The following is a 21,228-nucleotide window of genomic DNA, read 5'->3' on the forward strand; positions in this document are numbered from 1 at the left end:
TGCCACACAGTCTCCCAGTGTGGCTGCACCCATGTCCACTCTCCACCAATGGCCTCTACTCAATCGTGCCATGGAATGAGCCTGCACTGCAGAACCAGACAGACCTCAGAGGTCAAGTCTCAGAATCACCACCTACCTGAGTGACCTTGGGCAGCTTTCTTGTCTGAGGTTTCATTTTCCCACAGGGATAAATCGCCCTCCCTAGCCGGAGTTGGCACCATGTCAAATCAAGACATTGTGTGCCCAGCGTGTGCCATTGACATCCCGCCCAGCAGGCAATCAGCACTAAGTGAATAGGCCCTCCCTCCCTCTTACCCACACCCGAAGCTCCCAACATGCAGTCACCAAATAAACATTCCCAGCCCTTTTACCTCCATGGAGTCCTTTGGAACTCCTACACCTGAACCCTGAGAACCTGTGTATTACTTTTGTCTCCCACTTCTCTGACAGGGCTGCTTTTGTCCATCCCACTGTAGTTGGCAGGGAAATCCAGGAACTGGGGAGGGACAGAGGTGGACCAGTGCCTCCCAACATGCAGGTGATAGAAGGCGGCTTCCTGTCAAGTAACTCTAGGTCAAGGAGGAGATAGACACGTTTTGACCAAAGTAAAGTCCAAATGTACATTATTTAAGTACTGTTATGGGAAGATGTCCAAGAAATATTGTTAACTAAAACAAGCAAAATGTAGGAAAACAATAAATACTTCAGCACTTTTGTATAAAAAGGAGGGAGAATGGTATATCTTTATACTGACATATCTAGGAATAGATACACATGGGGCTGTGGGAGGGGATGTTTCAATGTATCCTTACATAGCTTTTGGACTTGAACCACATGGACAGATCCCCTATTCAAAAATGTTTTAATATATATACAGCACTTATAATTTTTAAAGGTATGCCAGCAGATGGATATAAATCCCTGCCATAAACTCCATGAAGATTTCTGGTGGAGCAACCCTAGCAAAGCAAGATGCCCGTTAGGTACATGCATGGACGTGAGTGTGTGTGCATGGCGGTGTGTGTACAGGCGTGTCTGTGTGTTGGACATCCCCATCATAACTTGGGGAGAGAATGTAGAGTCTATCAAGGGCAGGCCCTAAGTGTCTGAGCAGAGGATCCAGCCTAAGCTCACATGGAGTTAGACCGGAGGGGCCCGGCCAGCTTTTCACAACTCCTCCCTACCACTCCACCCCCTCAACTCTATAGAATGCAAATTCTATCACTAGAAACCCGGAGTAAGAAAATGACTAAATGTTCTTTAAGGTTCTGCACTAGTGTGTGTAGGTGTGGTTGTGTGTATGTGTAGGCATGTGCATGTGCAGCGTACAGGGGAGTGTACACATGCATATAAGTATGTGTGTAGATGCAGAAGTGCATGTGTGTGCATATGTTTGCATGTGGGTAAGTGGGTATATGTGTATATGTATATGTGGGTGACTGTATATAAGGGAGTGCGTGTATTTTCACTCAGAAAAAAAAAGTCTACCCCCCAATAAGTGGCAAGCCTTGGAACATAGTGGGTGGGCAACATTTAGGATATCCCCCCTGCCAAAAAAAATGGGCAGACTATCTTCCTTCCCAGAGGTTCAAAAGCAGCCACCCCAAGAGCCAGATCCACAGCCCCATTGCCAGGTGACACTGATCAATAATGAACACATCTGAGCTTGGCACAGAGCCATAACTGGTGTCCCCTCCCATGAAACTCACCTTCACTCCATGTAGCTTGTCATCCATTCAAGCTCTGAGAAGTCCAGCAAAGGCCAGTAGCAGACCCAGGCCAGTCCTGAAGGAGCAGGGGCCAGGCAGTGAGAGGCCCTTATTCCCAAGAGGCCTCGCTGGCCGGCAGGAAGGTAAACACCACAAACAGACTGGGGTGAGTGGGTACCCCTTCCAGTAAAGGCAGGCACTTTCCCTTCTGGGGGCAGAGCCAGACCATGGCTCCCCTCACCATCCCCTCACTCAAAGGGAGTGTGATCAATACACACACACACACAGAGGCTGAGGAGCAAAGGAAGGGTGGCCTCTTTTATTATTCCAAAATGCAAAGTATTGAAGGCACTTACAATAACTAGATGGGAGAGAAGGGGAGGCACGGGAGGCCAGTGGGAGGCCAGCGGTTGGGCACAGAGGTAAATCGGCAGTGGGCCCCACCCTGGTCACCACCCAGCTTGGGGAAAAGGAAAAGCTACAGGACTGGGTCTGGAGCCCATCAGGGTGTCTAGCTCTACCAAAGGTATAAATCTATTCTACAGAGGAGTAGGAAGTTAGGAGCACGCAGCAGCAAGGGGCAGGGGCCGGCAGTCACGAGTTAGTGGTTCTTCAAGGAACACGCTCAGCAATGAGGATGGCCCTCAGGTCCCCTGCTGGAAGAGGTCTCGGTACATCTCGATGAGACGGGCAGCCTCACGCTGGCCAGAGAGCAGAGCACCATGGGTGGTGGAGTAGTACTTGCGGTGGGTGGCCTCACCTGAGAACAGCACCTGCATGGGCTGGGTGGGGGGAAAGGTAGGTGGGGGTGGAGGGACAGCAGGAGCCACCAAGAGGCTTCCCATCCCTCCTCACCACCCATCCATACTACAAATCAGAGAAGATCAAGATGCAGGTATTGCTCCTTCCACAGGATGAGGAGCTGCCCTTCCCACCTGGCCACCTTCCCTTCTGCTTCCCCAAATGCCCAGGCCTCAGATCTTTCTGTCCTGAGGCTGTTAGGAGTCCAGGCTCTGCAGTCTCAAAGGCTCCTTGTGCCTCTTACCAGTGAACTCAGGGCAAGCGGTTTAACCTTCCTAAGCCTTGATTTTCTCATCTGCCAAACAGGTTTATACCACCTGCTTCTGAAGGTGGTCATCAGGATTAAGTGAAATCATGTACCTAAAGCACTCAGAACGTGGAAGAATGTAAGCACTCAATAAAGTTAGGTGGTAATTTAACAAACCTTTATGGAGCCCCTATTAGAGTCCAGGGACTGTTCTGGGCACTTGGAAGATAAAAGGTGACCGGGCTGCTGCTTTGTGGAGCTTCCATGCTGGTGGGGAAGCCAGACACGAAACCCAATTACTAAACAGCGTCATACGTGACGTGATGGGTGTTTGGGCGAGGCGCTGAAAGCCCAGAGAAGAGGCTTGCTGTCGGGGGGATCCCACAAAGCTTCCCAGAGGACAGGACCTTTGGACTGGCTCTTGGAAGATGCTGGGCGAATAAACAGGCAAAGGACATTTCAGACAGAGGGAAAAGTAGGGGCAAAAATGCACTGAGGCAGCCTTATTTGGGAAACCATGAGAACTGTAGTACAGCCAGGGCTCAACCTTGAGAAAGCAGGCCATCCAGGTGAGGTCCAGGCAAAGTACAAGTTCTTGCATCGCAAGCTTGCACTTGGACTTTATCCCAGTGCGTCTCAAGCTGAATGTGCAAAGCCACCAGTGTGGATCCTGATAGACTGTGGTTTTTAATTCAGCAGTCTGAGGTGGGCTGAGAGTCTGCAGTTCTAACAAGCTCCCAGGTGAGGCAGTTGCCGGTCCACAGACCACCCACTCTGAGTAGTCAGGCTGTAACCCACCAAGGAGCCACTGAGGCTGTTAAACTGGAAGGGGGGTGTATACTGTGGCAGAGCACAAGCTGCCTACTCCCACCTCCACCCATTCTCCTCTTCTCATTAACAAAGCCCTGATTTTTAACTGGGTCCATTAACATCTAAAATAAAATGTGGCCCAGCCTCTCCAGCAGCTAGGTATGGTCATGTGACTAAGTTCTGGCCAATGAGCTTCAAGTATACTGTTGCTTAGAAACATCAGACTCAGTTCCAAGGGTTCACCTCCTCTGCCCATCTGCCTTTTCTCCTCCTTCCAGCCTAAGATGCACATGTGAGAGTTGGAACCTCTGCAGCCCTCTTGGACCACAAGTTGGCCTTAAAGATGGGAGCCACATGCTAATGACATAGGGTCCTGACACCTGCCTCCAGATTTCCTTTTATGTGATAGAGGTAAGCTCCTGTCTTTTTAAGCCATCTTTATTTTTGTTTTCTTTGCTTTTTTTTACATGCACTAGTCCTAACTGATGCAGGTGACAAGAGAAGGTCTGCTTTTGAGGAAGATGGATATGGCAGCACTAAGGGCCTTTCTGAGAACCTCTTTTTCTTTTACCAGCCCTTTTCTTTCTCCCCCTGAGCACAGGCAGGCAGGCACAGTGCACAGTGGTTGACTGAAATCTCCTTTGCCAGTTATACCAAAGAATTGTTTTAAATATAATTCTATTGGGGTTTTAACATTTATTGTACGTGTACACCTGGTGGGAGAAACTCAAAATCCACTTTCATAGGAGCGAAAATATGTATTTCTCTCAGATTTACTATTTTTTTTTAGTGTACAGCTGACATAATTTTGGGAAGAGGCAGTATTCTCAATTTAATTTCCTAAAAATATTAGGACAAAATTTCCATTGAATCAATGCTATCCGATAGAACATTCTATGATGCTGGAAATGATCTGTAGCTACACAATCTAATATGGTAGCCACTGGCCATAGGTGGCTATTGAACTTGAAATGTGACTAGTACAACCAGGGAACTAAACTTTTAATTTATTAACTTAAATTTTAATTAATTAAATAAATTTACATTAAATGTGGCTAATGCCATATTGGCCAGCAGACCACAGAACGGCACAGTTTTCACAACCTCAAGAAAGCATTTAAAGTTTTGATTTGACTCCATTTTTTCTTCCAGATGTTAAGTGCACGTTTTCTTCTTCTTTTCTCTTTCATTACAGGAGCTATCCGTCCCTGCTTCACCTTAGCACCCTGTAGTGAACACTATCCTAACCCTCCTCACCCTCCCTGGACCAGACGCACATACAGAATACCCACGCCCCATGCGCCTCCTCGCCCTGCACCCTCCACGCTCCTCACCGCTGTCTTGGAGCTCTCCGTGTATGGCAGGGGCTTGGCCAGCTTCTCCACATCTGCCCCGCTCGAGCCCACCTGCGTGTACGAATAAGAGCCTCGGAAGTAGGGGTTGCTGCCCCAGGCTGAGCGCAGGATTCGCCGGGGTTTTGGAATGTTGGGGTTCCCTGTTGGGAAGTCAAAGAGCCAAGGGGAGGGAGGATGAGAAACAGCTGCACACAGAAGACATATCTGAATGGCCAGCTCCCACCCCACCTCGGGGCTCAGGAAGACAGGCTGCCGGGGGTGGGCATGGAGGATGGAGGGGGAGGGACGGAGGCTGGGGCTCCAGCTGTGTACTTCCTTGACACCATCTGTGACTCCTAGCAAAACACCCCATCTTTTGTGGCCTTAGTTTCCCTATTTTAAAAAACACTGAAGATAATCATGTTTTCCCTTCTAATGGCAGGCGTTCTTGTGAGGCCCTCCTGGGACAGTGGGTGAAAATGTTCAATTACAAGAATCAGAGAGCAAAACACAAATCCAACTCCTAGCAAGACAGTACGAGTAGGAAATGGGCAGTTGGCGGTGATGTCTGAGTTTTTTACCATCAGCCCTTAGAAAGAGAGAAGAAACATAGCACCCATCGTTTTCAGTGCTTCAAGCTCCAAACTGGGAGTAATTCAGGAGCCCGAGGCTGAGCGTGGCACCCTGCTGTAGCTCTCGCAGTGGGCACAGCCACCTCCGTTTCACAGTCTTGGAGGGGACAGCTGCCACGGGTCTAGCAGAGGATGGCGGGTGAGGAAGAGGCCGGGTGGGCGCGGGCGGTGGGGCGCACCTGTGAACAGGCGCAGCATCTCCGTGCAGATCTCCGCTACCGCCTCATCGTCACACTTCTCCATGACAAGGGCCTCCTCCCCGCAGATCCAGCCGCTCAGCACATGGCCATAGCGCTCCGGCGGGTACAGGACATCGAAGCCACAGATCTTGCGGTACCAGAGCTCGGGCGGGTAGGTGAGGGTGCGGCTCTCCGCCTCGTCCTCCCACACAAACTGTAGGCTATTGCACTCGGGGCCCCAGAAGGGTTCCTCAAATTCAAGAAAGATCTTGTCGGTGGTGCTGATGCCCAGGCGGTGGATGGCAGCCACCTTCTCTGTGGGCAGGCCTGGCCGGAAGAAGCTGGCGTACTGCCTCTTGAGCACACCCAGCGACACGGTCACAATCACGTGGTCCGCTGGGATCACCTCACAGTCCTCACACTCCACCACCACTGGCCACTGCTGGTCCTCATCCCACCTGTCCCCCTGCAGCTCCTCACCACCCTGGCCACCCTCCCCAGTGTCATGATTATGGTCACCCTCACCCCGGGGCTCAATCTCAGGGCCCCGAGGGCGGGCTGAGGCCTGGTCCCAGTGAATGCAACGGACAGGCTTCCCCAGCTGGATAACGTGAGCAGGGATGCCCTCGGCCAGCAGCTCCACGACCCGCATAAAGCCTGAGGGGATGATGTGGTGGGCGCCGGGGATCTCGGTCCACTCCCCAAAGGCGCTCAGGGACACCTCGTCCATGCTGTGTGAGCTGCTCTCACAGCTCTCCACCTGTGGGAAGACCCAAAGAGAAGCCGGGTGATCAGCAGAGCTGGGCAGAAGTGGGAGCCAGCCCTCCCAGCAGCACAGCCCTCCCAGGACCCAGACTGCCCCAGAACCAGTCTTGCTCACTCTGGCACCTGGACTCCACAGCAAAGATACCTTTAGGTACTGCTGGATCATGGCAAGCTTCAGGCGCTTAGTGGCCTCCAGGTCATCGGGGTCATCCCTGATGCGGTTGCGCACCTCGTCCCGGGTGAACACCCCCACGCTGTTCTGACTCTCAGCATTGACTGGTTTACCATTCCGGAAGAACTCCTGGGTCAAGTTATAGACCTGCCAGAGAGATCCCAGGAGGCTGAGAACACACTCCCTCACTGCACCTCCATCTCAAATAGAAGGACCCCAACTCAAAAGTACAGGCTCCCCAGTATCCCCAAAATGTGCCAAGCCCCTGGCTGCTCTCCCCTGGGGAATCAGTATTGTGCTTAATGATGCACTGAAACTGCACCCACAGAACCAAAGCTCAGAGATGGCAAGCTGCCTTGGACAGCCACCTCCTCACCTGTAGGCCCGTGAGGGATGGGGGCAGAACCAACAGAAACATTTGGTGCCTGGACAGTCTGTGGGAAAGAAACCACTCCTTCACGGGCTCTGCACAGGTCTACGTGGACTCTCCCCTGCACTGGAGAACAAGAACCCGTTGCACAAGCCCTTTCCCTGCCAGCCCTGGCAGAGTGTGTCTGCTCTGCTGTCTCCCAACAGGGCAGCCTGGAGCTGTCCCTGGCCAGTGTTTTGGGGGAGATACAGCAGAAGGGCTCTGAAATTTGATCTCTCAGAGACACCTCCCTGGTCCTGTTCTGCTCCATACAAAACACCCTGTTTTCTGGAAGATGGGCTGTGGAAGAGAGGGAGGAACACAGAAGGAATGATCTCGAGGAGACCCTAGTGTGCCAAGGAATGGAAACACAATCATGGGCATATTTCAGCAAGAACTCCAATCCACACCTCATGGACAGATAAAGATGATCGGTCCCTTGCAACAAGGTCCTAATGCCTCCCCTGCCTGCCATATCTGACCCCCAAACAGGGGCAGATATCTGAAGAAAGTAAGCCAGTCTTGGGGTATGCCTGGGATCCCCACAGGCCAGGTCTGAACCCCAGCATTCACTCAAAAACATTTACCGCGGTAATTGGCCACAATAATCAACCACATTTTATATTGACAAAATAATATCTGGAAGGAAAAAAAAAAGAAGTGGGAAAGGGGGAGGAGGAAGGTATTAGGGAGAAATTAGTTAATGGACACAAAGAATGATTATGTTTTATAAAGATGAATATGCTAATTACCCAGATTTGATCATCACATATTATATACAAGTATTGGTAGTCAACTCTGTACCCCACAAATATGTATAATCAATTATGTTTCAATAAAAATAAAATAAAATAAAATAAAAAACAGATGGACTTTGGACTTCCCAGCCTCAGAAACTGTAAGCAATAAATTTCATTTTCTTATAAAAAAAAAAAAAAAAAAAAATTTACTGCGCTCAGTGCTAGACACAGGTTGTAATGGCAGGCAAGAAAGACACGGGCCCCAGCCCCTGCCGCACTCAAGTTGGGAAGACAGTCCATAACTGGGCTGTTTCTACACATTTCTACATGATGTGCTGGGATAGGAAAGTGCTCAGGGGGTTTTGAGATCAACCCAACAACTCTGGACCATCAGGAGACATCCAGGTTGGCAGTGGGAGAGAAGAAAAGTGTTTAAGGTGGAGGGAGCAGCATACTCAAAGATGAAAAAGAGACGGAGATGCATTTGGGAAACATACTGTGGGTCAGCCTTGCTGGAGGGGATAGCAAGGAAAGAGAAAGTTGCAAGAGATCACTCTGGAAAGGCAGGCAGGGGCCAGGGCATAAAAGGCTAAGAGTCATGTTAAGTAAGGACTCTGGACTTAATGCAAGATGCTGGCATCAGTGAGGGGCTGTGACCAGGATGGAAGCATGACCACAGCCCCCTGCTGTCACCCCCAGGACATGGACGAACAGAGGCTCCCTGGCCGGACCTCTGTGGCTGGTGCTGATGAATGCTGTATTACCCTTCCGACAGTGAGTTTGCACTTGGTCACATTCCTAGGCATGATGTCTGCCCTGCACCCCAGCCCTAGGCTAGGCCCTGGAGCCACAGGAGGAAGGAGGGTGGAAAAGCCCATTATGTCCACCCTCCCACGCCCCATGAGAGAAACATGAATTAAACATATCTCTGAAGTATAAATTATATAGAAAAAAAATGAGTTAAATTGTTTTGTTTTTCCTCTATAGTCACAAGATGCTGGGTGTTTAGCCTTAAATGGAGCCCTCAGCAAATTCCTCACCCAGGACCACTGCCAAGGAGTCAGGCTTTCAACCCACCTCCTCCTCCCTGGGCTTTTTCCTTGGGTGATAAGCAACATAGTAGCCAGTCCTTAGCTAGTGTTGACTAGAGGCCAAAATGCCCAGCTGAGGAGCAACAAATTCAGTCCATCTATATGATTCTTTGTGTCAACCACCAACTAGAACAGGCTTAACTGAACATGGGTCTGTCATATGCGTAGTTTCCTCTCTTGGGTTAACTGACACCTTGCCGATATGACCCAAGGAAAATGGGACGGGTCTGTGAGAGCTAGCAATACTCATTCCAATTCTCATTAAGCACTTTTCATCAGGATCTCATTTAATCCTCATGATACTATGAAGTAGGTACAACTGTGTCTATTTTACAGATGAGGAAAGTAAGGCTCAGAGAAGCTCAATAACTTGCCCAAGATTACACAGCTAATGAATGGTAGAATGGGTATTCCAATCAAAGTAGTCTTACTCTAGAGACAAGCTCTATATGATACTACTACACAAACTCACTTAGTTGTTAATAAATATAACACATTCAAATGAGTGATTCTTCAAAGCCATCCTTTGGGGGCTGTATATTTTCAGGCAGGGCTTCACATGCTTAGAACACACCTCTTTGGGTGGCCTCCAGCATTGGTTAAGGGCCACACAAGGAAATCTTGACCTCATGGTTACACCTTCTGATCCAAAGCATCACTATCTAGACTGATAACCCACCTTATCCACCCTGTTTTTTATGGCTCACACTCTTGGCTTTCAAAAATCAAACTGAGCAGCAGAAGTTGATGATCTACTTTGAAGGACATTTAAAAGAACAAGCCATAGGCCCTGAAGTTCATTCTCAAGAGGCATCCATGCTTGAAGCACTTGCAACAGCCTGGGAATCAGGGTGTGACTGATTCCCAGTAGATCAGGAAGGTCTACTTCAAAGAATATTAGTTCTTATCTGATCATTAGCAATCCAGTCTCTTTGCAGGTGAATGAGAACACACAATACTACAGGACTGAACACAATGTGCCGTGTTGGTGTGTACGTACAAGACACTGAGTGTACCTGTCCTCCACAGAACAGAGACCACCCCCCAGAGCAAGGGTTATTTCTCTTGTCCAATGCCCAAGAGATTAATGCACAATAGGTGCTTGCTGGTCAATTTGCTGGCCAAGAGTGAAGGGTCCTTAAACTAAAGTGACAATCTATTAGAAGACACAGCCTGCACAATACCTGCTTGTTCAGTGCAGTTCACAGAAACATTGAAAGATACTAAATTAAAAAAAAAAATTTTAAAACCTGAATAAACGAGGAGGATATGTGTCATTGCCACTTCTAACACCGCACTGAGATACTAACCAGTGCAATAAGGCAAGAAAAAGAAATAGTCTAAGACTGTGCTATCCAAACAGTAGCCACTAGTCACCTGTAGCAATTCAAATTAAATATTTAGTTCCTCAGTTTCACTAGCTGTATTTGAAGTGCTTGAGAGCCACAAGTGGCTAGTGACTAGCACACTGGATAGTACAGGTCTAAAGCATCTCCATCATTGCAGAAAGTTCCATTAGATGATGCTGGTCTAAGGATTAGGAAGGAAAATGTCAAAATTCTTATTTTTGGTGTAGGATTATATACATAAAATTCCAAAATATCATTGAAGTATAAGCTAATAAATTAACATAATAGATATATTGTTAGAATGAAAATAATAATTCAGCAAGGTAGCTAAAATTAATATACAAAAATCAGTTATACAAGTATTTCTATATACCAGGAACAATTAGAAAATAAAGGTTTTTTAAAATTACCAGTCATAAGGCCGAGCCCGTGGCGCACTCGGTAGAGTGCTGCGCTGGCAGCGCGGCGACGCTCCCGCCGCGGGTTCGGATCCTATATAGCACTGACCGGTGCACTCACTGGCTGAGTGCTGGTCACGAAAAAACGGCAAAAAAAAAAAAAAAAAAAAAATTACCAGTCATAAAAGTATCCAAAACAACAACAGCAATAACAATCACCACCAGCCAAGTACCTGGTAATAAATCTAACAAAAGATGTTAGGCCTTTTGGAGAAATAATCTCTTGTCCAGTACTTCTGCATTCATCATCTTCATTTTATCCTCACATTGCCCTGTTTTTCAAGATATAAGGCCCAGAGAGTATGCAAAAACAACCCAGATGAAGAAGACTCCAGCAGGTCTCCCAACTCCCCCCACACCCCCACACCCAGCTGCCCTGCTCACACCTCACCTCGTTGTATAAATCGCTGAATTCCTCAACCACGTCCTTGGGGATCCTCTGGCCACGGTTGGTAAGGTAGCAGGCCACGCCATTCTTGGAATAGAGGCTAATGCGGCCCACACTGCGCTCCCCATCAGTTGTCTCTTCCAGGAGGCCATTGGCTTCTGCTAGATGATAGATGGGGTTCCCCTGGGAGCCATGGATCCAGGTGGCTCCCAGCTCAAAGGTGGCGTCTCCTGATGGTGACAACAACAGGCCCTTAGAGAGGCAGGGGACTTCTTCAGAGTGGGCCAGAACAGTGTTTCCCCTCCTTCCTCCAAAAAGATCCTTCCACCCCCTACAACAGGGAAGGAAGGGAATTAGAGTCTCCCTCTAACCCTTCTAACAAACCAAAGTCTTCAGTGAAAGTTCCTAGTGAAAACCACTTTCTAGCCGAGATAACTACCACACAAATGACTCTATGATTTGCCCCCAAGTCAGCTCACTGGTCCAGTTGGAAGGCTCTTCTTTTCCAGTCCCTCATTCTTCTAGGATAACAATGGATCCCAAACCCCCTCTTCCTCATCGGTGCTTCCCCACTAGGGAGAAATACTGTGGGCATCTGAGGGTACAACAGTTCCCGTGAAACACCAAGGTCCCCATCTGGCCTTGTTCCAATCCCTCAATAGCCCCAGTGGCCTGAGAGTCTAAGCCCCTCACCCAGACAGAAAATGGCCCCCTCCCAAGTGAGTCTAGGGCAGGAGAGAGGGTAAACATTCCAGCTGGAAAGATTCCTCCTCAAGGCCATCTAAAACAGACTTCCAGGGGAAATAAAGCTCATTCCTCGGATGAGCCTGGGAATTGGTTCTACTAACCCAATCCCAGACAAGGTACCAGAACTCTGAGGCAAGTCACCTCTATGCCTGGGCCTCAGTTTCCTCTTCTGATGCTGCAGGGACTGTGACACATTCATCTCCTTCCCTGCCTAGCTCCTAGGGAAGTTGAAACAATGAAAGAAGAACAGATAGGAACACTGTTTGGAGTTTTATTTTGTTTTTACAGGACTGATTCAAGATATACGTGTGCCAAATTGTTTGCCAAGATGGTCACAATAATTCCTCCTATCCTTGTACACACGCCCCTTTGCAATGGGACTTTGCCATTCTTCCAATCGAGAGGTGGAGTCTCTTTCCCTATCCCTTGAATCTGGACTAGACTTGTGACATGATGAAAGTGATGTTTGTGGCTTCAGAGCTAGGCCTCAAAGGGCCTCATGGCTTCCACTCCCACCCCCTTAGAACATAACAACCATGGAAAGAAACCCAGGCTTATCCTGCTGGAAACACATGGCCCAGCCAGAGGCCTGTGCCAAGCACGAGACACATGGGTATAAGGCCATCTTAGACAAAGCAGCCCAGTCAAGCCGCCAGATGGCTGCAGTCACATAGGGGAGTCCAGGCGAGGCCAGCAAAAGAACCACCTGAGTCCTGCTCAAATTTCTAATACCAGAATTTGTGCAAATAAAATGGTGTTGTTTTAAGCCATTACATTTTGAGGCAGTTTGTTATGCAGCCATGGCTATCTGATACACTATCATGAATAGTGATATTACCCCTCACCCCAGAAACTGGGCGTTCCTCTTTTTCATGACTTCCCTTCCCTGGGGTTGCTTCTAATTAAACTGACAGTTACTAAAAATAGCCCTATATTCAACTATGTGCCAAAAACACAGAAAAAACACAAACAACTTCATGCCTTAGCCGGCAATAAAGAATTTCCTAGTGTCTCTGGAAGAAGTGATGGGACTGTATAGGCCCCTTTGTCCAGGAAAAGTGGGCAGACTGGAGGGCACCAAAAGCTGAAAACCAAGTGCTCTGCCTCCAGTAGGTTCCCGGTGGGCATTGAGGGCATTTAATTACTAATCTTCCATTACAGCCTCAGGCTTGGGGCTCCCCAAAGTGTCTTGCCTGCTTTGAGCTTCCAACACAAGAAGAAAGGGACCAGTACTCTGGGGAGGGACACGAACACTTCCCAGGGCCCAGCAGGAAGCTCCAAGTCACACAGCCACTAGGCAGCCCTGACATGGCACACCTTTCCTGCCCCCAGATACTCAGCAAAAGCAGGAACAAAGTGAACAGTTCAAGATCAAGAGCAAGGTCAGTGCCCCACATCTATCCCCAGGACCTGCAAGGATGTAGGGGCCCAAAGCAGACCCCCTCTGAGGATGTGACCTGCCCTCTCCCATGTGACCCTCCAACTCTGTCATCCTTGCCGCATCCCTGCATCCAAAGGGCACCAGGCACCATCTTCACGCCTACCCCACAGTGTCCTTGACCCCTGCTCTCACACTGACAAGTTCACAGCTACCATTTCACAATGTGGCAGGTCCAGCTGCAGCCAGGCTTGCAGCCCTGTTTGTCTGCACACACTACACATTTGCCCTGACATGCCCACCCCTCTCCTGGCAGGGCGCTGTCTCCGTCTTCCTCACATACATCATTCCACATGCATTACCCCCTCCTTCTTATCACTACCTATCCAACTCCCACCATCATCTCAGTCCACCCGAGCTCCTGCCTCCAAGGAAGCTTTCCCAATCATCAATAGATTGATCAATCATGCACCATCTCAGCCTCCTGCAGCCCCATCTCTCCCACCTCACTGCTTTATACCATGCTATCCCTGCATGGCATGGCTCAGCCATCAGCTACCACTGACACTGGGCCATGTTTTCCCATCTTCTGTTTCTATATCAGACCCTGAATGTCTCATCAAGACTGCAGGATCATAAAAGGAGCCGCCCCTTCCCTAAAGCTCCCAGCCAGCCAATCAGGTGCTCAGCAGAGAGTCGTAGGGCTTCCTCACTGGTTGTCCCCAGGTCTATGGGTTCTTTGGATGGCACTTCACTCCTCACTGCCAGCAGACACTCTTGAGTGTGCCAGGAGAAGGGCAGCACAACTTCACACATGCCTTCCAGGCACTGCTCTAGGGGAAGACTCTTAGTGTGACCAATGTTGCTGCAAGAAGAGAGAAGGTCACTGTGTGTCCTCAGCCTCTACTAGTTTAACCCTGACCATCTATTTCTCTGAGCAAGTGGGCACACAGTCTCTGCTTGGCCTTGCTGCCTACTGTCAGAATAGACACAGACACAAAAGCCTCTAGAGGGTCAATGTAGCCCACACACTCCAGGCCACCATGTGTGGTCTCACTGGGTCACTTTCATGGTCCCTTCCTACTCAACCCCTCATTGGTCAGAGCCCCCGTTGGCTGGAAAGCTCTGACCTCCAGCTGCATTTCGGGCAATTTCCCCACTCTCTAGGACCCCTGGCAAAGATCTTCCCACTCCTGGGGCAAGTCTCTTAATTGGCTGCTTTCTCCAGGGTCCTCATTAGTCTACAATCTGGACAGATCCTTTTCCTAGACAATCCCAAGACCCACACATCACCCATAAAAAGGCCCAAAACCCCCTTCCAGCTCTGCTAACCTGAGCTCCTATTGCCCTAGGGCTAGCTCTCACTGTGATACACTAATTCATACTCAAAAATTGATGACTAATAGTGACTTGCAGAATTCCCATTCTTGTGAAATAGAAACTCTCCCATCGAGTGACTAGAGAGATTAGTTTTGAGTGTCCCTTCCCTCCTAAACACTGTTAACCCTAAGTCATGCACCAAGTAAGTGTTCTCCAACAATGGGAGTCAAAGCCCCACCATGCCCACCTCAGAGGGCTGTTGCTAGGAGCAAAGGAAACTTCTGGAAAACACCCACACAGGATACATGATGGAAAATTTATACCAGGGAAGGAGCTAAAAGAATAAGATTTCAGGCAGGGCTGGGGGCTAGGGGACAAAATGTGACCTTGGGAAGTGGCGAGGCTGGACTGGCGCGGCGCTTACCGAGTTTCACACTCTGCACACGGCCTCCAATGCGGCTGGAAGCCTCAAGCACAGTGACATCCGTGAAGCCCTGCTCCAGAAGCGCTTTGGCCGCAGCCAGGCCAGCCAAGCCGGCACCGATCACCACCACACGAGGCTGTCCCCTTCTCCGCAGGCCACGACTGAGAGGGTCATCCGCACTGTCGCCACTGGATTCACAACTTTGCATACCGTCCGTGCTCGCCTGCTAGGAACCTGTGGGGGAGAGGGTGTCACAGCTCGCCTGCTCTGGCTTCACTCCCCTCAGCCCCAAGGGACAATCACAGGCTCCATCACATTCTGCTCTCAAGGGGGGGTCTTGAGTCCTCCCCCTCCGTCCCTGAGGACCTGGACGAGAGCCAACTCCAAAGGATACAGGGAGGGAAGGAGGAAGAGACAAGAGAAGGTGGGAGGATGGCAAGGAAAGAGGGAAGAAGAAATGGAGGGATGCATTTTGGACCCCCACCAGCAGGCAGGAGAACTGGGAGCCCATTCTAAGCCCCTGAAATCTATCAATCCCACCCCCAAACCTATTAGGCACTGCCTCTTCCCTGACCACAGGTCCTAAATCAGAGACAAGAGCAGATGACTGAGAAGGCCAAAGTCAGGAGGGAATGATGCTGGTGCTGCTGATCCTGGACCAGCTTGGTCCAGCATGGCTGCTGTGGTCCAGCTCATGCTAACCCCAGGATGCTCAAACAGACCCTAGGATACTAGCACAGACCCCAGGATGCCCACACCAACCCCAGAATACTCACACAGACCTCAGGATACTTGCACACACAACACTGGACCCTCTGCTCTCCCTCTCTCGCCTGGCTCTTCCCTGGCACTCTCCCTCTCTCTTGCCCCTTCTTTTCGCTGATTTTCTGTTGGTCTTTCACAGCCTCAATGAGGTGGCAATTTGGTGGGCAGGATATAGTCCCGCCCTCCCCCCAGAAAGTGCCACGAGGCCAGTATCCAACAAGCCTCTGCTATTCCGGGTAGGCTGTTTTCCCCAGCCACCCAGCCCCTCAGTCACCGCAAAGCAGCAAGGAGCCCAGGAAACGGTGGACCATGAGGACCCGTGGCACCAGAGGCCAGACATCAAATTGACAGTTACACTAAGCCAGCTTGCTCAGAGACGCCAGCCTAGGGGAGCTGATGGCCAGGAGGCCAAGGGGGTCCTTGAATCTGGCCCCAGGGATATGAGGAGCTGCCCTTCTCTTCCCAGAATAACCAGGGGGGGTTGGAGGTGCCTGGGGGGGAGGCATGGGGGGCCATTCAGCTCTGATCCTGTCCCTGTCCCTTCCTTGATCCAAATAACTTAGATTCCAATTGCATTTGCTGAGGTTTCAGTGGCAGATGTTTCAGAATCTAATAGTATCTAAAATCTACCAGGCGAGCAAATGTGGGTAAAGGGTGGCTACTGGGCAACAGACAAGGACAATATAAAAAACTGTCACCCATACATAGTGAAGCTGCAATCCCACTCCTAATAATACACCCAGGAGAAAGGGCATATTCCACCAAATGGACGTGTTAAAGAATGTTCATGGCAGTTTTATTCATAACAACCAAAAAAACAGAAATAACCCAAAGGTCCACCAACAGGAGAATAGATAAATACAGAGTACTTCAAAAAGTTTGTGGAAAAATAGAATTAAAAGATAATACGAATCTTTCCACGAACTTTTTGAAGTACCTCTGTATGCAGCATATTCACAAAATGGAATATTCTTCAGTAATAAACAGAACTGAACTACCGATACTCTCAACAGCAGAGATGTAATTCAAAGACATTATTACATTGAGCAGAAGAAGGCAGAGACAAGAGGGCACATATTGTATGACTGCATTTACATATTGTATGACTGTATTTACATATTGCATGACTGCATTTACATACTGTATGACTGCATTTCATCAAGTTCAGGAAGAGGTAAAGCAGATCTGGGAAGACAGAGGTCAGAAGAGAGGTTATGAGGGAGGGGGGATGACTGAAAAGGGTCAGGAGGGAGGTTTCTGCAGTGGACAGAATATACATATTGATCTGAGTGGCGGTTACCCAATGTACATGTAAAGATTCATTGAGTTGCACGTTTAAGATTCGTGCAATCCACAGTATGTATGTATGTATACCTCAATAGCAAGACAGTATTCCTGCTTTCCAATCAATCAATCAAAGGCTGCCACATTGACTTCCTTCTCCACACATCTCAAAGTTCTGACCACTGAGTTCCCATCTCACTTGGAACCAGTCCTCTAACATCACTTCATCATAGGTTTTACAAAGGAGGCTCTTTCGAAATATGCTCAGCCTGAGAAGCTGCTCCTCACGCCTGTCCCCACCCGTTCCACCTGCCCAGGCGAAGCCTCGACCTGGACCGGAATGCCTCCCCACCCCCACCAGCCCCTGACAGGCCTTCGAATCCCCTGAGACCAAGGCTAGCTCCAGGCAGAACCAGTTCCCTAAAGGGCCGGAAGGTGGCGCCCGAGGTCCGGAGCCCCTCGCGGGCAGAGTCTCCCGTTGAACAGGCAGGGCTCTCCGCCCCCTTCCAAGAGAGCCTGTGTCCCCGTTTTCCCAGGGGATGAGGCCATGCTGCGGGGTGGAAGGGGGCTTGGGTCTTCCCCTCCCCCACACTCGCTTCCCCCTACAAATACTAGCTCTTGCCTCCTTCCCGGGAGGAGGGAGGTCAGGGCTGGCTCCAGTCCTTCCCTCCTCTGGCCCCTCCCTCTCTCAGGTTCTCCTTCCTGTGGACTAAATTTAGAGGTGAGGATGTGGCCGCCTGCACGGGTGGGCGGGGAGGAAGGGTCAGGATGATGCCTCCGGATGTCTGCCAGCCGAGCTCGGGACGCTGCGTCAGGTTTGTAAACACGCAGCGCGCTCCAGAGGGCCCGCGCCAGCTGCAATGACGCCACCACTGCCCGGCACCCCGCGACCCACGTGGCGCCGCTGCCTGCCCGGCTTCTAGCCCCAGCTCCCAGCTCCCGGACTGGGGGTCCCCGGCTGGCGCCCCTGCCCCGGCCATCCCCCAAACAACTTTTATACAATAAAGGGGCTACAGTGGTTCTCAAACCTTACTGGTGGAACCCATTCTTGAAAAACTGCTATGGGGCCAGGGTGAAAATGGGATTAAAATGGAGGTGCTGTGCATCACAGAACCTCCCAGACTCCCTAGGGCACCACCTCTGAAAACCAGGGGACTGGATAAGCTCCTGCCTTGGGAAACCTGAAGAGGGAAGGAATGCCTGTGCCGAAGGGCCTTCCTGACTTCCTAGCTTCCCTTGCCTGGCTGGGCCAGCTTGTCCTCGCTACCCTGTTGGGACAGTCAAATAAGTCCCTGTGTGGATGTCACAAGACTGTCAGCATTTTCAAGGGCCTCATGCATGAAAATACTTTTTCAAGTTCTATAGCTACATTGTGAGCAGACTGTCCTTGGAACGGAGTTCTGGAATGGACTGTAGGACGTGTGGGCAAGCACTCTACCTTTAAGATGAATACAGAAAGAACCCTGAGCTTCCAACACCAGCTCTCAGAGAACTTGAACTTTAACAGACATCACACATGGGAAGCCAGGTGGAGGTGACGCAGGTAAGCAGGGGTCACGTGGGTCCCTCGCACCCCTGACAGCTAACCCAGTCCTGTCCCTACACAGGCCTTGTCCCAGATGAGCCCCATCAACACTTGGTGCCCCCAAGAAGCCAGAGGAGCCATCCACATAGCCCAGAGGGCAAAGAGATGAGTCTTCCCCATGGCCCCCATAACAGCCCCTGGAGCCAACACACCCTGGGGTCCAAATGAAAGGGACAGAGAAGACATATCCAGAAACACCTGCTATGTGCTAAATGCTCAACTGGTTTTCTGTTGGTTGTGTCATCTCTTCCTTTCCCTTTTGTTTTTGTTTTTCTTTTTCTTTTTTTAATTTATGAAAAACTGCCTTATTGGGGAAGAAGAATCACTTAGTGATCTTCAGTGCCTGCCTGTCCTTCTCTCGCCTTCAGGAAAGAAGTAAAGAAATACATCTGCTCCTTGGTCTGTATGCACAGGAGAAACAGAACACCGTGTACTTTTCAAGCAGATAAAGGAGAGAAGAAAAAGTGCTGGCTCAGCCAGGCAGGGAAGAGGAGGAGGAGGCAGGGGAGGAGGGCAGTGCAGGGCCACAGACACTTGCTCCTGCTTCCATGGCAAAATGGGGGCGGGAGCCTGGGGCCTCTTGCCCAGCTCCTGTGCCAGGGCCCACGAGTCACAGTCCTATGTCCCCAAGCAGGCCACGCCTGGGAGCTGCAAGAAATCAGGCCATCCTGGGCATGAGTGCCCCTCCCCCTTCAACATGCCCCACTGCCTCCCCCTCTGCCCAGGGCCAATGCCACCCTGACTGAACCTGCCCAAGAAGCCTAACTGAAAGAGAAAGGCAGCAGGCAGAGGAGAGACAAAAAGAGGGAAGAAAAACCCTGTCTTATGACAGGGTCACCAAAGATGGATGGCTGACTCGGAGGCCGGGTGACCAGAGTGGGCACTAGTAGCCAAGCTTTGTGTTGACTGCCATTCCTCACCACCCCTCCCCTCAACAGTTTCGTTTTGTCACCCTCAGAAATTTGCCCTCCAACAAGTGCCTCCTCATGGTCAGATACTTGAGACATGTTTTAGCCCTGGTCCCCAATATCTGACCTTGCTGAGTCCCTCCTGGAAATGCCCAGAACTAACCTGGGGGCACTGCACATCTTGTGCTTAGACCATTGGGTTAAAACCACTGGAGCACTGAGCAGTCCCAAGGCTCAATGCTGGAGGCATCGTTGGTAGAAGACCCTCCTTATCTATCAGGTCAAGCCATGTCAGCTGCACTGCCCGAATCACTGTCACCTCTACCCACAACTTCCCCAGGAGCCCTCCAGCCTCCTCTGTCTGACTCTCACCTGTGCCTGGTCTCAATCCCAAGCCCCACCCTCTCAAAGACAAGTGTGGCCAGGCTTCCCACTGATCAGGGAATAAAATCAGCAATCATTGAGCACCTACTCTGTACCAGGCATGGGGAAGGCCTCAGCATGTCAACCCTTACACTCTGGACCCAGCTGACCTTTCTGGTTTTGGTTCTCACTCACAACATCACCCCCAACAAACACACAGACCCCCAACTGCACCGAAGTCTTGGGCCTCCCCAGCCCAGCCTGCCTAAAGGCCTGTAGGGGACACCCTCCCTCATACATCAGAGATGTATGGGTTCTCTTAACATATGCATGCCCTTGTGCAGGGAGCTGTGGTTGCCCAGCTGTGTGACTGCATGGCTGTGTTGCTTGAACCACCAGCAACGCCTGTTCCACTACTATTTCCTGAAGCAATGGTCACCCTTGAAATGTGAGTCCCTCGCACTGGTTCTGCACTGCAGCCATCTCCCAGTCTGCCCCCAAAGCGTGGGCATCTGATCGCAGGAAATCCTGGTGCCTGTTATCTCAGGAATGAAGTTGTAGCCCCACAGTCACTGAGCAGGGCCAGGTCACAGGCCAGATCAGTGAGCCGCTCCCCAGGCTGAGCCTGGCCAAGCCCTGTGAGCGAACCACAGGAGGGTCAATAGCCCAGCTGGGTGTGTGGCACCCCTTCCTCCTCAACACTCGAGTCCCCGTAGCCTCACCCAATAATCAGCAGATCACTTCCATTCCCAATAGTAGCTACTGCAACAAAAATGACAGCACAAGGGGCCAGCCTCTCCCAAGAGACAAAGACATACCTCCCAAGAGACAAAAAAAGTCTACCCATCTCTGGCCCCTCTGCCCACTGCCCTGTCCTTTTCTCAGGGTCACCCAGGATGAATGACTAACCCATTTCCCAAAGAAGAAGAGTAAGGCCTGGAGACAGTGAGCTTACTGGCTCACTTCACACCCCCTCCCCTTTGGGGTCCAGGACTCCAGCATCTGAAGCCCCCACACTGGGCCCACTCTTCCAACCTGCAGTGCTCTCCCTCCTTCAAGTCCCATTTGCTCATGTAAGACCTGTCCAGGGCTCTGGGTGCCTTCGGCAGCAGGACATTATGGAGAAAGGTCTGGCCCCTCATGGACAGGTCTTTGAGGCCTTGTTTACTCTAAATTTTTAAAACTGCAATTCTCAAAATTTAACAGCCCTAGAATGACATTTTATTACCACTGAGGAAAGACCTAAAACCTTGGTTTTATACTGCCACCTACTGATGGGACAATAGTTGGAACCTATTAAATTGTTAATTTGGGGAAGAGGGTCTTCTGTTCTTTCTCCTACAGGCCCACTTTGGATACCAGCGAAGGCC

General features: G+C 50.3%; 1 protein-coding gene across 3 annotated transcripts in view; it reads right to left on the minus strand.

Annotated features, from left to right (window-relative positions):
• Positions 1–2,025: 2,025 nt before the first annotated feature.
• SMOX (spermine oxidase) overlaps positions 2,026–21,228 on the minus strand; it is a 38,596-nt gene continuing 19,393 nt past the window's right edge. The window contains exons 2-8 of one of the 3 annotated variants that reach the window (XM_063101758.1): positions 14,954–15,187; positions 11,088–11,311; positions 6,623–6,796; positions 5,713–6,472; positions 4,902–5,062; positions 2,935–3,024; positions 2,026–2,491 (exon numbers count right to left, since the gene is read on the minus strand). In XM_063101758.1, the coding sequence (XP_062957828.1) occupies positions 2,354–2,491; positions 2,935–3,024; positions 4,902–5,062; positions 5,713–6,472; positions 6,623–6,796; positions 11,088–11,311; positions 14,954–15,161 (1,755 nt within the window). In that variant the 5' untranslated portion in view covers positions 15,162–15,187 and the 3' untranslated portion in view covers positions 2,026–2,353. Of the gene's footprint in view, positions 2,492–2,934; positions 3,025–4,901; positions 5,063–5,712; positions 6,473–6,622; positions 6,797–11,087; positions 11,315–14,953; positions 15,188–21,228 lie in introns of all 3 variants that reach the window. The other 2 variants (XM_063101749.1, XM_063101767.1) reach the window with 2 other exon arrangements.

This window comes from Cynocephalus volans, chromosome 1 (genome assembly GCF_027409185.1).
Source record: "Cynocephalus volans isolate mCynVol1 chromosome 1, mCynVol1.pri, whole genome shotgun sequence".
Lineage (NCBI taxonomy): Eukaryota > Metazoa > Chordata > Mammalia > Dermoptera > Cynocephalidae > Cynocephalus > Cynocephalus volans.